Source organism: Trachurus japonicus, chromosome 8, assembly GCF_045865225.1.
Source record: "Trachurus japonicus isolate A0001 chromosome 8, Traja_1.0".
Classification (NCBI taxonomy): domain Eukaryota; kingdom Metazoa; phylum Chordata; class Actinopteri; order Carangiformes; family Carangidae; genus Trachurus; species Trachurus japonicus.
In genome coordinates, this window is record NC_140914.1 from 26,131,144 (window position 1) to 26,147,423 (window position 16,280).

A 16,280-nucleotide genomic window follows, 5' to 3' on the forward strand; every position below is an offset into this window, starting at 1 on the left:
TGAGAGTTCTCCACTGAGTAATGCTGAAGGTCTACAGACAAACTTCCTGAAGAACATGGGTTTTAGCAACAGAGGAAGGGAGTATCTATCCCCCCTCATTTTCTCTTTTTATCTTCCAGGTCCTGACTAACATAGAATAACACAGTTCTGGGTGGATAAATCCCTGTGCAATGACATGGATAAACAGGTTCTCCCATTTGTCTTTCTCACTGAGTGAAATATGAAAGTTCGAACACCTCTGGTCTGCTTTACTTCTCCTCCACTACTTCATCTCCCCCCTTGCTCACCCCCTTCCAATCTCCTCTCCTGCCCCACATCTTTGCTTTCCCTCGATCCCTGGTTCTACATTCCTCTGGCCTGCGCTCAGAGGCAGCTGTAATGCATTGCAGAGGGAAAGCAGCATTAAGGAGGTCAGCGTGGATGGAGCGCTCCGGCAGGGGAGCGCTGAGGCACTGAGTTACAGCCTCTCACTCAAAGCTACTGAACCACAGCATATTAGAGGGCATTCACCTGGATTGTGTAGCTCAGAGCTGCCGGTTAGAGGACTCACTCTGTTTCCACAGTTATTAGAATTATAGAGGACAGAGAAACATCAGGTACTGGTTTAGGGGAGAAAGAAAAACAAAATGCTACCGGATAAATCAAGTAGAGAGGAGGTGAGTCAGAAACTATCAGGTTTTGTTGGGATTGGAGTTGAAATTGGAGCAAATTCAATACTGTGTCAGCAGAATCTCATTTGTGTTACCTCTGGGACAAAATATTGCCGATTAAAATCCAAAAATCCAGGTTAGGCTTCAACGCCAACATAGAAAATCCCCCTGTGTTTGATTATTGACTGGGCAACAAAAGCCACACACGAATTCCAAGGCACATTTGGTAACTGAAATAACATAACCACAGCCAAGGCTTTAGAGTAAGCCAAGCTAGAAATGAATTATTAATTGAAATGCTCTTTAAAGTACACACATGCATCTAGAGTACATTACCTATGGAAAACATGCATCAATACATTAAAGATTTAACTGCTGTCAACTTTAGTATCTTTGACATCTGGGGGTTGTAATGTCATGGAGTCAATTTAGATGAAGAAGATGAAGAGGAGTGATGTTTAGTGTGGCTATGGTCTGACTTTCCAACAAGGCAGGTAAATTTAAAATGAGGATTAACGAACCAACACAGCGTGGCTACACAGAGTTCATTACTACTTCCCGAGCACTTAATGTGAACAGGTTTAACAGCAGGTACAAGCTAATTATTTGTGTTTGACTGACACGTGTTTCTAATAAAGCATCTTAATTCCCAACTGTTCTAATAAACCTGAACCAACTGATAAAACAAAGTGTTTTATTATCATGAGCCTGGTGGTTTAATGGCAGATTCACTAGGCTTCAAATAATCATGTGAGTAGACTGAGCCAGCACAAACAAATACCTCATAAAGAAAGAAGCTTAGATTAGTCGGTCAACATCATTACAGAAGCAGCACAGATTTGGAGAGAAGGGGCATGCACATACACACTGACATCAAAAGCGGTCACACACTTTTTTTTTTTGAGAAAGCGGGAGATTCACTTGCCTGTAGCTTGAATGCTTTGGGAGATTCGGGCTGTTTGTTATGAATAAACAAATGCAAGTGTTAAAACCTGAAGCGCTTATGTCAGACACAAGCCACAGGAAACAGATCACCGGTATACAGTTAGACCCAGCGATGGCTGCACTCTCACAGAATGGCACTGGATGATATGAAGCAGGAGCAGTGACCAGTGAGACTACATTACTGTAACATCTACCAGGTTAGCTGAGGATTAATACATGACCTGTTATCAGATGAATATCAACACTAAGATATGTAGAGCACAATAATGTCACAATTCATTAAAGACATACAGTAGTTTGACATTTTGAAGAAAAAAACACCTCTTGCAGAGCTAAATATAAAGCTACAACAGCAGCCAACCATTACCTGGAAAAAACACAAGATTTAACACTTCATATTTTGTGTGGTTACAGCTAAGACTTCAGAAAGTTACTGGTCCCAGCGTAGGAATAAATCAATAGCAAACAAGTAAAATCATCTGCAACATTTGGTATTTGCACAGATCAAACAAATAACATAACCAAAATCTGGGCAGACTTGAAAATGTCAAACTGGTCATGTAAATTACAATAATGATGTGCAGAAGCAGTTTATAAATTTCCAATAGGTCCATTTGGTTTTTAATTCTAGGTGAGATTAAGGATAGTTCAAATGGGATGGAGAGGAGAGGAGAGGAGAGGAGAGGAGAGGAGGGGAGAGGAAAGGAGAGGAGAGGAGAGGAGAGGAGAGGAGAGGAGAGGAGAGGAGAGGAGAGGAGAGGAGAGGAGAGGAGAGGAGAGGAGGAGAAACTGGAGGCACAGGCTTGGCCAAGGATAGAGTAGGAAAAACGTAGGCAGTGAAGGATCTCACAGGAATGTTGTGGTCTTTGCGTCCTTTGTGTGAGGAGGCAACGTGGGCCAGGTACTGGATGACCTTCTTCGTGTTCTCAGTCTTGCCAGCGCCTGATTCACCTCTGAAAACAAAGTGGACAGACGGCACGGATATACACATGAACAGACAGGGAATGAAAAAGTGTAAGTGAATAAAGGATGAGTAAGAGAAAAGGTTTGAATTCAGCCTCTCTCATCACTTTCAAATTACCACACTCTTTGTTTGCAATCATGAATCACCAGCTTTAACTTGTGAGGCATAGCCAGCTTTTAGTCCTATTCTACTTGTGTGTGTGTGTCTTTTAAATGTGCATAAAGGGAATCATTTATTCTTCCTTGTCAAAAAAATGCTGTTGTTCTGTGACATATAATAGAGTTACTGTTATTCATCACAGGAAATAATCTGTGTAAATTCCCCACAATTTAGCAAGGTACAGAGAAAACACCATGAAACCCAAACCAAAATCCCTCTCACACATCATTATGGTGGTCAGAAGTGACTGGATGAACCTCAAGAGAAAAAAAAAATAGACAAAGAGAAAAAGGAAAGTGAAGGAGAGAGAAAATGACCATCAGACTATTTGTTGTTGCTTTCTAAATCCATCCATCCCCCTGTCAGTTGGTTTTACTGGGGAAGACTGTGGTTTGGTGGGCCAGTCTCCAAAGTTTCCAGGCTCTGCTTTTGGGCCGTCTCTAATGATAGCTGTGTGTTCAGGCCGGGCCATCCACAGCTCCCACAGTCAGGTCCCAGAACCCAGAAAACCAGGGCTAGCACTGAAACCAGGCCAGCAACACAACATCGAGATACATACCAGTGGCTTTAGTCTAGCTGGCAATTTGCTCTACTGCACACAAGGAAGACGCAGGAGCAGTTTTAACCAGAATCTGATGGGCGGATTCACAAACGCAGGACGCAGCAACATATCAATATAGCAATATAGGTCAAATTAGTTACACATCCCACTTTGGCTCTGGTTTCATAGGAATATTTCTCATGGAAGTAACCATTCACTGACCTTTTCACATCTTATCCTTTTACCCTTCAGGGAGACATGCATGGCAGGGAGCACCCCGTTTCTCCTGACTCACATCCTCTGTTGATCGCTCTCTCACACCTCTCGTATGTCAACAAGAATTTGCAACTGTCGCGACGAGAAATTCTACAAGTTCTCCGCCTCTCGGGCCGCTCCCTGTTCTTCACATATGATACAGCATGTACAGTAGACATAATGCAGCAACACGAGGGCTACTTCTCACTTCCTGCGTGTTTGTATTTTGTGCTATTGCTGTCCAAGCATCTGAGCTTGAAATAAGTCACATGGACATCTGGATAACGTGTTCAGATGGTGATCTAGGAATGAGACTAGTCAGTTAAGGGGAGAGCACAGATAAACACCAGCTCCTGACAATTCACACTCACTCAATGTTTTTATGAACACAGTGCTGACCCACATGACCGCACAAAAACGTCACTGAAGCTGTAATATACACAACAAGAGATGTTTAATTCTAACCAGATTCAAAGTGGTTGCTGCAAAGTCAATGCAGTATTTTTTTTAATTTATTTTGTGTATGAGGAGGCCATTAACTGGTCTGCAGACAGGTGAGTTTTTATAATCACTTTGGCCTGGAAATTTGACTGTGCACTTCCAACTCGTAGTTTTTATATTGAAATCAATATAAAGGGTTTTACAGTGTGGGAGCAGCCGCTATAAATACCGCCTTTTACCACCCGACTTCTTATTTAACAGTGGGGTGACGCAGCTAAAATGGCTGTTGCCAACAGGGGGTGTAGTTTTCAGACTTCAGGACAGATTATGCAACGACTCTTGTCTGCTCATTGGCAGCATCGCCTGAAGCCACATTGAAGGAGTGTGGCACTTAATTACTCTCTGCCATAGTAGATGAAGGCAGGGCACCAAACCACACTCATAACTCCTTCAGTGCTGGGCAGAGCTGCGGCACAACCCAGAATCCGCAAAAAGCTATTTGAAACAAGTCTTTAAATAAAACACGGCGGGAGGATGGGAGGTGGCCAACTGACCCAGGGTGAGAGAATGATGAAAGGGAGACGGAAAAATGCTTAGTTCAATTAGACTAAAATAACCAAGAAACTAGGTAATCCAGGGGCAATGATCCTTCTAAAGTGGTTCAATTATACTTATGAGTTACAACATTTATCGCAAGTTAGAAAAAGCAGTGACCGAACCTATGATCCTATTCAGGTAAATCTATATAATGTTCATCTTGTGACGGTTTCATTTTCTAGTTGATCAAGCTGCTTCATCAGCAGAACCAGCTTTAGGGACAGAACAACCATCTGACCTGACAGTGAAATGACCTCTAGAGAGGAAATGAAGAGTTGTAGTACTCACGTGCAAAGGATTGATTGGTCCTCACGATCTGTTGAGAGAAAAGAAAAAACAATGTCAGCATCTTTCCATCCTCTCCTCGGCTTTAACCTTTCTTGCAGTTGCAATAATTACAAAGACAGCATTTTGTGGTCAGGTTGCTGGACTCTAATACAGTACAATGCAATGCAACTTCTTTTTGCAACAATGTGTAAAGACTGGAGCTACGCTGGGTATGATTGTATGGTAAATTATTCCTTGTATTTTTCCTTGAGAATAATAGGACATAATAAAATATTGTTCCATGGACACTTGTTCTATTAACCAAGTGCATACGAAAAAGGGTAATTATTAGAGCCAACAGTCCATTCCTCATCCCCAGGCTGCACTTTCTTGCAAAACCATGCTGTGTAATGGTCATAAACCAACGCCTAGACCAGTAACTGAAGCCCTTACACCTTTCATCACACAGGAATTCAGACCCAAGTCCAGATGACAGGATTAGCCAGCTATACCCACTGAAGTGTGTGACCTCTCAACTTGAAAAGTCCTGCTGCGTACTACAAAGACCAGAACCCAGAGGGAACTGACCTGTTTATCTGCAGAAACTCTAGACTCCCTCTCATGCTGTCAAACTAAGAGTGTGCCCTAATTTAATACACCCACTGGTAAACATCATGTCACATGTTCCTTTTCATACTCCGAGGGCATGAGTTTGTCTGAGAATATGTCAGGTTTTGCTTCCCCAAGCCATCAGTCATGTCCCAAATATACTGGAATTAATTATAATATGTTATCTAATGCTACCACCAATACTACTTCAAATTCTCCTTTCTGAAAGTTGGTTTTAGGTGCGTAAATGGACTGGTCCCACAATGTCTCAGATCTTTAAAAAGACAGACAACTGTAGGACAATGACAAGGAGCATAACCAAGCAAAACTGTAAAATTTGAAGGTGCAGCCCAACATTTGGCCAACCATCCCTCTCAGTGCAAGGTACACTACAACCCTATGGAATTCTTTACTATCAGAAATTAAACCCCATCATTGTCAATACAACAGCACTTTACCAATGTTTAATGTTAAATTTAATTTGTGTTTTAATCAGTAATTTACAACTGCAACTGTGTTTATTTATTTAAGGTACTTACTCATTGTATTATTCACTGTATTTGTATTAATGCTTTTTTTTTATGTATTCAGTATATTTTATTCTATTCTAAAGCCTGACCAGGGACAAAGACAGTAAATTAGCTGAAGCTAGACGTCTTATATGCTTCCCATTTTCCCATTTTCTGTGGCAATGTTGTATGTATCGTCCCTGTTAAATAAACATTACAGTTCATCGATTCACTTTAACAATCTATTTCAACCATTCAACAACACGTCTACCCTGAGATTTGACTGATGAATGATAAATCAAGACAGAAACAAACTTAAAGCAGAAGTAAGCGATCCGGTGGTTTTGGCTAACTTCTTGTCAGCCGATGGAGTTAGCAGTCCCCGCCCTCGTCCCTACGTCACCACATTCACGCGCATCCCTTGGCTGCACACACAGAGAGGACCGCCCCTTTATGCCGTTCTCTCTCCTCATTGGATAAAGGTTGTAGGATACAAGGAAAGTTTTCTCCTCGGCTTACAGCAGAGCAGAGTGACTGACAGACCTGTGTTTCGGACCAAACACTCTAAATAAGTGATTGCTGTTGGAAGATATAACTATTTAAGACTTATATTAACACAAACATTCCGCTTACTTCTGCTTTAAGTAGCTGAATATTTGATAAACAAATGATACAGATATTCGATAAAAACCCATTTTACCAGCATACTATAAAAATTTACCATTTTTTATTATTTCCATTATCAAGGTACCATTCATTCATTCATTCATTCATTCATTCATGTATTCATTCAGCTGAACACTTCTTTTCCAAATATCAATTTCAAGAAATCCCCTTTACATTCTCTAGTCAAAATGAAAGGATATATCTGATAGACGTGTCGTACAACACGTCATAACTCTTGACTGATACTGATACAGTCATGAACTAAAATTGCAAAACTATCTGCTTGTGTCCTGTGAGAAGAACGAAGCCTGACATCATATTGCTCTTTAGCAGATAGGTGACACATCCCATGTGTCAACGCTAAAACCAAAAGGACAAAAACATATATACAAGATGTGCAGCATACAGGAAGAGAAGCTATAGGAATACCTTACTGTTAACACTATGTCTATCAACACACACAACACACACACAATTTGAGTCCTTTTAAGTTGAAGCTATAACACTATTTTGGATTCCACAAAAGATAACAGCGAGTTTGATGATGATCTTAACAGTCACACTTGTGCCAAACATGTGAGTCCTGCTGCTGCCCTCCAATAGTCCAATAGTGACATTCCTGTGACAGGAAGCAAGGAGATTCTTGGATTGTTGAAAAAGATAAGTTTGGCAACACCTCTGCATTCCTAAACTCAATAAAACTGAAAGGAATCGGCCCACACACACACAGCTCACTCTTCCATTCTGTCTTGGTGCACTACTCGGGCAAAGGGAGAGATGAAGTGTTGTTTAAAATGTTTTCTGATCAATTGCTCAAAGAGAAGTTCTTCCTTCAGTGGATTTAACTTAATCCAATACAACCCCTAACAGCCATCTGCTCTGTGGGGATGAGGAGCTGAAGTGACTCTTGTCACAGTCTGTCCTCATTCACGCTGCCTAGCTGATGTGTGTCAGTTTTCACAGACGGCTCAGACGGTCCTAGGTGTTATCTTTCACCAGATAAAATGACCTTTTGCTCTAGCGCAAAAGCAGAAGTAAGCGGAATGTTTGTGTTAATATAAGTCTTAAATAGTTATATCTTCCGACAGCAATCACTTTTTTTTTTTAAGTATATTTTTTGGCTTTTTTGCCTTTATTTGATAGCACATAGTGAGATAGACAGGAAAGGGGGAGGCAGAGAGAGGGGGAATGACATGCAGGAAAGGTCTGCCCGACGCGGGATTCGAACCGGGGACGCCTGCGTTGAGAATTGTAGCCTCTACATGGGGCGGCCGCTTATCACTTCTATAGAGTGTTTGGTCCGAAACACGGGTCTGTCAGTCACTCTGCTCTGCTGTAAGCCGAGGAGAAAACTTTCCTTGTATCCTACAACCTTTATCCAATGAGGAGAGAGAACGGCATAAAGGGGCGGTGCTCTCTGTGTGTGCAGCCAAGGGATGCGCGTGAATGTGGTGACGTAGGGACGAGGACCAATAGATCCATGACGAGGGCAGGGGCTGCTAACTCCATCGGCTGACAAGAAGTTAGCCAAAACGACCGGATCGCTTACTTCTGCTTTAATTTAAATAATGCTTTATTCATGATATCAATTACTGGCAATGTGTCAGGCTGGGACAAATCTAACTACAGTCACGAGGGGTCTCTCTACAATGAATTTAAACATGTTAATGTGTGTGTGTGTGTGTGTGTGTGTGTGTGTGTGTGTGTGTGTGTGTCTGGAGGCCATGTGTCAATAGAACTCTTTCTGGTCTTTTTCTCATCAAAGAATGAAGAATGCGAATGCAGTGCAGACGAGCTGGAATACAAGTTGTTTGTCCACAAATATAAACACCCTGAAGTACAAACGAGTTCACGCACACTTCTGTTGGATGAGAATTACTGCTGAGCATGATGAACGAGCCGCTCACTTTAAACGGCGCCATCTCTTGATAATGAGGCAGCCTTTGAAACATGGGTCAAAGTTTGATTACTTTTCCTGTCCGTGTTTCACAGCCACATCTGGATAAAGCCCAAGCTTATCAGATGCACCTGAGGCACGCAACACTGCGTAACCCACCAGGAATATGAAAACCAAATACAGGCTCTGTAAACAGCCCCAGAGCCACATCGACGCAGCTTCACATGATTAAAGAGCCAAACAGTTTTGCATGTGTGACCTCATGCTTCTGAAATTAGCACCTGATTGCAATCTGTGACAAAAATCTGTTACAAATTGTGCTTTTGGTATTTAAACGCTTCGCCCTCATGGCTCAACAACTGCTCACAACTGCAGCCCAGATTCCCATATGGTTAGATAAAGACCTGCTCTGGTGCCTTTATAAACACCGTATGGCAGTTAAGTCGTTCCTGAAAAAACTCCCCTAGTGCAGAGGAATTACTACGATGTTTTGCTCTGGCAGCAGCCGTCATTTGTTTGGAACAGTAGTGGCATGAACAGGAATAGATACTACAGCTATGCAGAGAGAAACTACAACAAAACAAGGGAAAATCCACGAAACGTTTCAACTTTAAGCAGTGTTTCACATGTTGTGGAGATTATCCTGCATGTGTATCATAAATAAATCAGTGTCAGAAGCGAAAGGACTGCGACTGCAGCTCCTGCTGAACTATACGCTCCCAAATGTCCATCCATCCTGTATACACACACCCATTTTCTTCAAATTCTTTATTTTTAAAAAGGGACAGTGCACAGAACGTAAAGTAAAGTAAATGTGCCTGAATTAGCTGAGGGCTAGTTTTCATCAGCAGTCCCTTCGCCAGATGGTAATAGACATGTTGATAATAATTCAATAAATAAAAGCAATTAAAACACTATACATTACATAGATTAGACATTAATCCATGCAATGTATGCTTAAAATAAATGATAATTTTTACTCTCTTTCACTCACTCACACACACACCTTTGGACTTCCGTTAGATCCACAGTCACTTCATTCTCTGCTCATCATCAGATGGCTATAACCCAGCTTACCTCTGATGATGACCTCATAAAAACTTTCATTTGACCTTCTGTTTCTCTGGAAATCATCTATCACCTCCACATCAGCACCTCTCCAATCTTTCCCTGAAAACCAATCATCCCCTTTATCCGGCTTCCCTCATACGATCTCTGTCCTCTATCAGACAATACCAAGTGGATATTGATGGAGTATGCCAGACAGTCTCAAGAGGGGGTTTTTATTTCTAAGTGTCCTCTCCTATGAAACACATACTGGGTGCTGATTGCTGTAAATGCATCACATCCAAGACGAAGACGTTTCCTTGGCTCTCATGGTGTTACACAGTCCTTGTTCAGAAGCTATTCAGCTTTTAGAAACAGAGGATTTTGGATAAAACTATTGTCATGGACTGTGTATTATTGTACAGCTTAGCCATAAGAAAAGACTTGTTTTTGTTTTGTGACTGTTTTTTTTAAACGGTTAACACGACCTGTGCTGTTTCAGTGGGTGGGAGTGTGCCTCCATCTTCTGCTCCATGCTGCCACCTTCACCCTCTTGGCAGCTGCTGTTTCCTTCATCACCACGGCAACTAACTGCTGGGTCATATTTACCCAAGATGCCATGCTGGCTAGGCGTAGGTGGATCAGTCAAAGAGAACGTGTTCTTCTCTTCCAGTAGCTCATTACCGCCTCACTAAATCTTTACGCTTTGTGTTTCCCTCTCTCTCTGTTGCTCTCATTTCCCCTTTCCCCCCCATGAATAGTCCACAGCCAGATTACTCACTAGACCACTAAAGAGTCAGGCCTTAGCGGAGACAAAATTGCTTTTCCACACCAACAGATGGTTTTAATTTGATCACTTCATCTCCAGAACTTTTCGCTGCTTTCTTTAGTTATTTACTCCACAACAACTCAAATCCAATAGAAATCAGTTAATCCATTCATTCATCACGTTTATGTTACAGTTAACTCTGTTTGGAGACCAGTTTCATACAAATTCAAGAGACAGAACAGGAAGAGTCTGTCAAAAAATCCGTTTTGCTGCAGCGTCACACCACAGTTCACTGGAGGATGAAACAAACAACTCCTGCTCCTTGTTGAAGATAGAGAGCTGCCAGTTATAAAAACACTGTTCAGTGCACAAGTTCAATTAATGTGAGACATTTCACTCCACATCGGTGGAAAGTTTGTGCACAACTCCTTCTGTTTCTCTCTCCAAAACAACTGCGTACACAGTCAGACTCATGGGTGCACAACAATATTCCCATGCACAAATCACACTTTGAGCTCCCATGGTAGGAGACTGGCCTGTCTTACACAGCAGGGCTCCCTTTTCTGCTAATAATTTATCCCCCACGAGGATTAAACAAACCCTCATTCTTCACATTCCAGAGCATTCCCCCCTCTCACCCGGTCTCCACAAAAGCCCCAATCGTTACTATAACCCCCATTACCGACCTCATTTAACCTTGTACAGCCTCTCTGGACTGTAACTCATGTTAATTGCTTTTCACAGCATTACAGGTAACTCATTGTAAGCTGCTTGGACGCCTTGAAGAAATAATACTTTCAACAATCTACAACACTATATAAAATACCTTGGGAAGTGATGTGTAGTAATGTAAATGAAGTGATTTGTAGTTAATAGGCTGAAACGTGTGTTAAGAAAAAGCTCCCGTGGGTTTCCTTGAAACTCTGGATCACACAAATGAGAGCAGAGTCTTTTTCACTCAGTTTTAAAGGGCTGAGCTGAGTGAAATTTCTCATTTGGACACCTAACCACAACCACCAGAAACATTCTTCACATCCCCAGCACAAACCAACACTTGGTGTGCAAAAACATTCTTGGCGCGAGGATCATAATTACGTCCATTTATTGTCAATGGTCCTCAGCAACGTAGCTCCAGTTCAGTGGATGTCTAACCCACAAACTGTTCTCCTAATTGTCTCAAACTGTTGTTTTAATGCTAACATGTGCACCAGCCAGCTGTCAAACTATTCACAATTACATCAACACTTATTCTCATTAGTCATAGTCATACCTGTGATAACATCACCAACCAAACACACAAAGATATGCAAGCAAAGCACTTCTCTTAACATTTTTGTACATACATAGATGTAAATATTCTACCAGTTATAGAAACTAAAATGCAACTTTCCAATTAGGAACATGAAGTTTCATAAATGGAAGTTTGGCTTGAAATTGAAATTAATTTTCAACCTTTTGGGGTCTCGCAACTGAACATAACACATTTTCCACACTGAAGCTCGAGCTCTCCCAATTTGCTTCATAAAAGAAGTTGTAAAGTGCAACTGCACACAGTGAAAATTGAAGCACCATAGCAACCACATCACACACATAAGAAATCCTAAGTGATAGTCAGTGAGTTGCTCTCTCACAAAGTTCTGGCATATGTAGCGAGGGTTACCCACCCACACATGCACACACTCACACACACACACATAGATACACACAATATGGTGACTGTATTAGTGTAAAGGTATAAAAATGGCAGCTTGCTTAACTCATAAAGGCCAAGAACAGAGACAGGGCAGAATCCAGAGCTACTTAAAATGAGACGAACAAAGCTGTAAGTGTGTGTGTGTGTGTGTGTGTGTGTGTGTGACACAAGTGAGACAGAGCTCATTCACATTCCCAGACAGTGGAAGCAGCAAAGAGTCAGCGTGATTTGGGAAGTGTTGTGGTCTGCGGGCGCCTGCAGTCTATAACTGTCACTTCGAAGCTTCCGAACAATTATGATAAGACGCAAATTAAACACACTTAAGTACAGGACAGAAGAAGAGTAATACGCTACATCCTCCAACAGCAGCTGTGATAAGATAAACAGACTGAGAAGCCATAAATCCCACAATAGTGATTATGGTTATACTAATAGTCACATCACTTACCTCCACTGAGGGGCAAGAAAGGCAGAATTGAAAGTGTGAATGACGCTGGGAAAAATTCCATTTATATTCACAGTACTTTGGATCTGTGGCACAATAGGAATTAAAAAAAAAAAGACACAATCTCTTGTTAAAGCATCCTGAGTAGGACAAAATGCTGCTTAGTTATTGGGTAAGGGTTAACCCACAAGACAACCCTAACCCATTGATGGTGTCATGTTAGGCTTTTAGACACAAGACACAAGATAGTGATAGACATTTGACAACAGTTTTATGATAATTACTAATATAATAAATAACTAATAAACTAATAAATAAATATTAAACAGCTGCAGCCTGAGTTAAAAAACTGAGTGAGCGATTCTCTATTTCTAATAAGCACAAAAGCAGAATCTGTAACAAATTTTAAACACCAAAGTGTCAGCGGTCGGAGGATTCATAACTAAGACCATTCATCATAATATTATTCATAGATATTAGCTCATTCATTGATGCTTTGGTGCAGAAAACAAGCTCTCACGAATTACTACAATACGGGTTTCTGTACATATGGCCTTTAGCAACCACTGACTGACCAAACAGCTCAACTGTAACGCTATTGAACCAGCTGCCAGTTCGGCATTCATGAGCCTACGAACAGAAGGGCAGACAGCCTCATAGAGCTGACTGGCCATTTACGTGTACCACTCTCTCTCTCTCTCTCTCTGTGTGTGTGTGTGTGTGTGTGTCCTGGAATTCGGATGCCCCTGGTTTCCCTCCCTGCCAGCCCTGGGGCCTCTAGGGTGTGGAACAGGCGTTGTTTTCAGCAGGCTGGCAGAGCAACAGAGCTGACGTTGAGGGGAAATGAGTGGCAGGTGTGGTGTGGTCCAAATTTCAGAGGTTATGTCTGCTTTTATACTTATAAGCTAACATGTTTCATCACCAACCACAATAATACAGAACCCCTTCCACACCTGAAACACAACTGGCATGGCATTTTCATAGTATCACTGAATGAAAAATGGGTGGAGAGACCATCCTGAAACCCCACTGATAGTCCCAGTATGTTCCCCTGTGTATGTGGCAGAACTTGATACTTCCCAGGAGAGGGAGGACTGTAGTCCTAGAGATGAGGCTGGCCAGGCGAGGACAGAAGGGTGTGGTGGTGGGACAGGACGAGATAGGAGAACGCAGAGAGGAAAATGGAGATAGCGGAGTGGCAGATCAGAGTGGCACACTGGAGTCTTGACGGAATGAAGGAAAACAGAAACAGGAGCTTTTCCAACTATAAATAATGCCGTGTCTCCTGCTGACATACTTGGAGATGAAATCCTAAGGGGTGTTTCGGGACTTCTGATTCAGTTTCAGTGCAGTGAGGACAGTCGGCAGCTGAGATCACAGACAGAAATAGATTGTCATCAAATGTCCCGGCCCTCTCGGAAATGACAGCGGTGTGTGAGGGGACCACCTGGGTGACTGTGCCAAAGTCGACAGGGATCCAACACCAGGACAAACACACACAAATGGTGGCAAGGAAGCTACTCCCATTAATTACTCCTAGATTTTCCAGTTATGAAGCCTGTAAACCTCTCGTATCTGTCTCTTTCTCCATCACTGTCTTCCTCTTTGACCCCTTTGGACCAAAAGCAACAGGGGAAAATCTCTGATTGTCATTTTGTGACCGGACCAACTCTTCAGTCAGGGAGCAAACAAGATACCAAACCTGGCCTGGGTTATTCCAAATTATACATTTTTTTGACTTTTTGCCTCTTTAACTCTTTACTGACTGTCTGATAGATGACATGGGGGTATCGTTCTTATCACTAGATCACCAGGTTGCCCCAAATCTGACCTGTTTCTATTTTTCCACAACAAGATAATAATAAGGCACAAGAGAATTCTATGCTGCTGATTATTTTGTTAATCAATGAGCATTAAAGGTTATCTTTGGACATCTTGTCTTCTTCAGACAGAAGTGTGGCATGGCATCAACATTCTCATCTTGCCCATCACCAGAAAATAAGTTTGAGTATTTTCCAAAATGTTCACAGGTCACATAGGCATCCACCTGAAGTAAATCAAGTTTAAAAAAAAAAAAAAAAGAAGCTCAAATTAGGTCATGTGATATATGAGTTGCTCTGCTTCATGTGAAAGTATTTCATTATTAAATTGCAAGATATCAGGTTAAACAGTGGATTTAAGAACAGTGTCACACACTCAGAAAGTGGAATCTCTTGCGTGTTAAATTCATTTTCTCAGCTCTATGCCCTGCGGACTTGGGCTTGGCTTGTAATGTTGTGTTATACTGTCTGAGCTTCCCTCTACAGAGAGCATTTAGACAGGATTTTGGAGTCTTTCCTTTTTCAGGTCCCACAAAGCACATTTTTCAAATGCCTCTGATGTAGGGGTAAAATGAGAAAAGTCTGGGAGGGAAAAGAGAGGTAAAGATAGATAAAAGCGATCAAGCATGAGAAAGAGAGAGGACATGTGAGAGAGTTGTAGGAAACCAGGCCCCACATGTTTCTCATGGAGAGGTGCTGGACTGGTGCAGTAAACATCCTTGGGCTAATTAGAAGACTCTAATTGTAAACTAATATGTTTATTCTCCAGCATTAAGTGTAGTTTGTGTCTTTGCCTTAGAGATATGGAGCGGCCATATGGCAGCAGAGCAGAGAGACAACACATCGGGGGGGATGAAAATGCTTGGCTCAGCTTCCCAGTGGGGAGTCGGTGAGTAGGACTGTAACATCTGGTGAGGGTGGGAGTGAGACAGTTTAATGCAGTTTGGACGGATTACTACCTGAGGACAATACTGTACATGCAAGTGAAATACAGCAGGCAACAGTGAATAGACCGCAAACTGCATACAAACACCAAGAATATTACACAGAGAAGAGGTGAAATCACTGAGGACAACAACCGCGCCAGAGAGTACAGACTATTGTTCATTAGCCATGGCTTTACAAACCTTCATCATTTTCCAGTCAGTATTGGCAACAATCGCTCCAAATCAGTGCAATCCTATCATCTTAAAAATATCCAGAAAACCATTCTCACCAGAGTGAGTCTGCATTTCATGATAGCTCATTTTTATTTCCACTGTGCTATTACATTCTCTGTGGGTGACGTTCACCAGTTATTCAACTTTTACAGCAAAAACTCAGAATTTTGTCACAACACCAAAGGCAATGAAATGAGTTGCCTTTTTACGGACAAGACAACCGCTTCCTTGCTGCCGAGGGTGGGATATGCTAGGATCAAGAGTGAATGCCAACAGACTGTGCAGCATTAAAAACCAGTTAATGGTTTGTGAACAAGAGAAAGATTTGTGATCGACCTTATTCAAATATAACATACCCTCCTTTTGGCAGAGTTTTCCTCAAAGGTGTTTTCCTAATGCAATGAAAGCCCTAAAAACGCAGAAAGCAGAAAAAAAAGTATCAGGTCTCCAGTCTGGTTTTCTACTTATTATAACATCTGCCTGGAAACCAGTCCTGTTCAGCATCATGGACGACTACCAAACAGCCTGCTACTGACACACCTCATCATGTCCTTCCATCATCTACGGTATGCCACTGTCAACAAAGATTACCCATTGAAGGGTCCCATGAGAACATAATACACATTATTACCAGTGCTGCTTCAATATCCCTGATACATTTCCCACACTTCTCTGGGCTGGGCCGGTCCCTAAGTAGGACCAAGACATTTCAAGCTACTATTACAGGTACACACCAGTCAGCCATAAGATTAAAGAAGGTGACTGGATATAATGCTGTGATTACCGTGGAAAACAATTTAAACTACAAATTATGTTTCAAATCCAACCACTCGATTCAGAATAAAC

At 41.8% G+C, this 16,280-nt stretch overlaps 1 protein-coding gene across 4 annotated transcripts in view; it reads right to left on the reverse strand.

Annotated features, from left to right (window-relative positions):
* The window catches only part of LOC146983437 (myosin-10), a 54,939-nt gene that overhangs the window by 21,411 nt on the left and 17,248 nt on the right, over positions 1–16,280 (reverse strand). For 2 of the 4 annotated variants that reach the window (XM_085785032.1, XM_085785030.1), the window contains exons 4-6: positions 4,841–4,868; positions 2,446–2,548; positions 1,576–1,605 (exon numbers count right to left, since the gene is read on the reverse strand). In XM_085785032.1, coding sequence (XP_085641158.1) covers positions 1,576–1,605; positions 2,446–2,548; positions 4,841–4,868 — 161 coding nt within the window. The remainder of the gene's footprint in view (positions 1–1,575; positions 1,606–2,445; positions 2,549–4,840; positions 4,869–16,280) is intronic. The other 2 variants (XM_085785033.1, XM_085785031.1) reach the window with 1 other exon arrangement.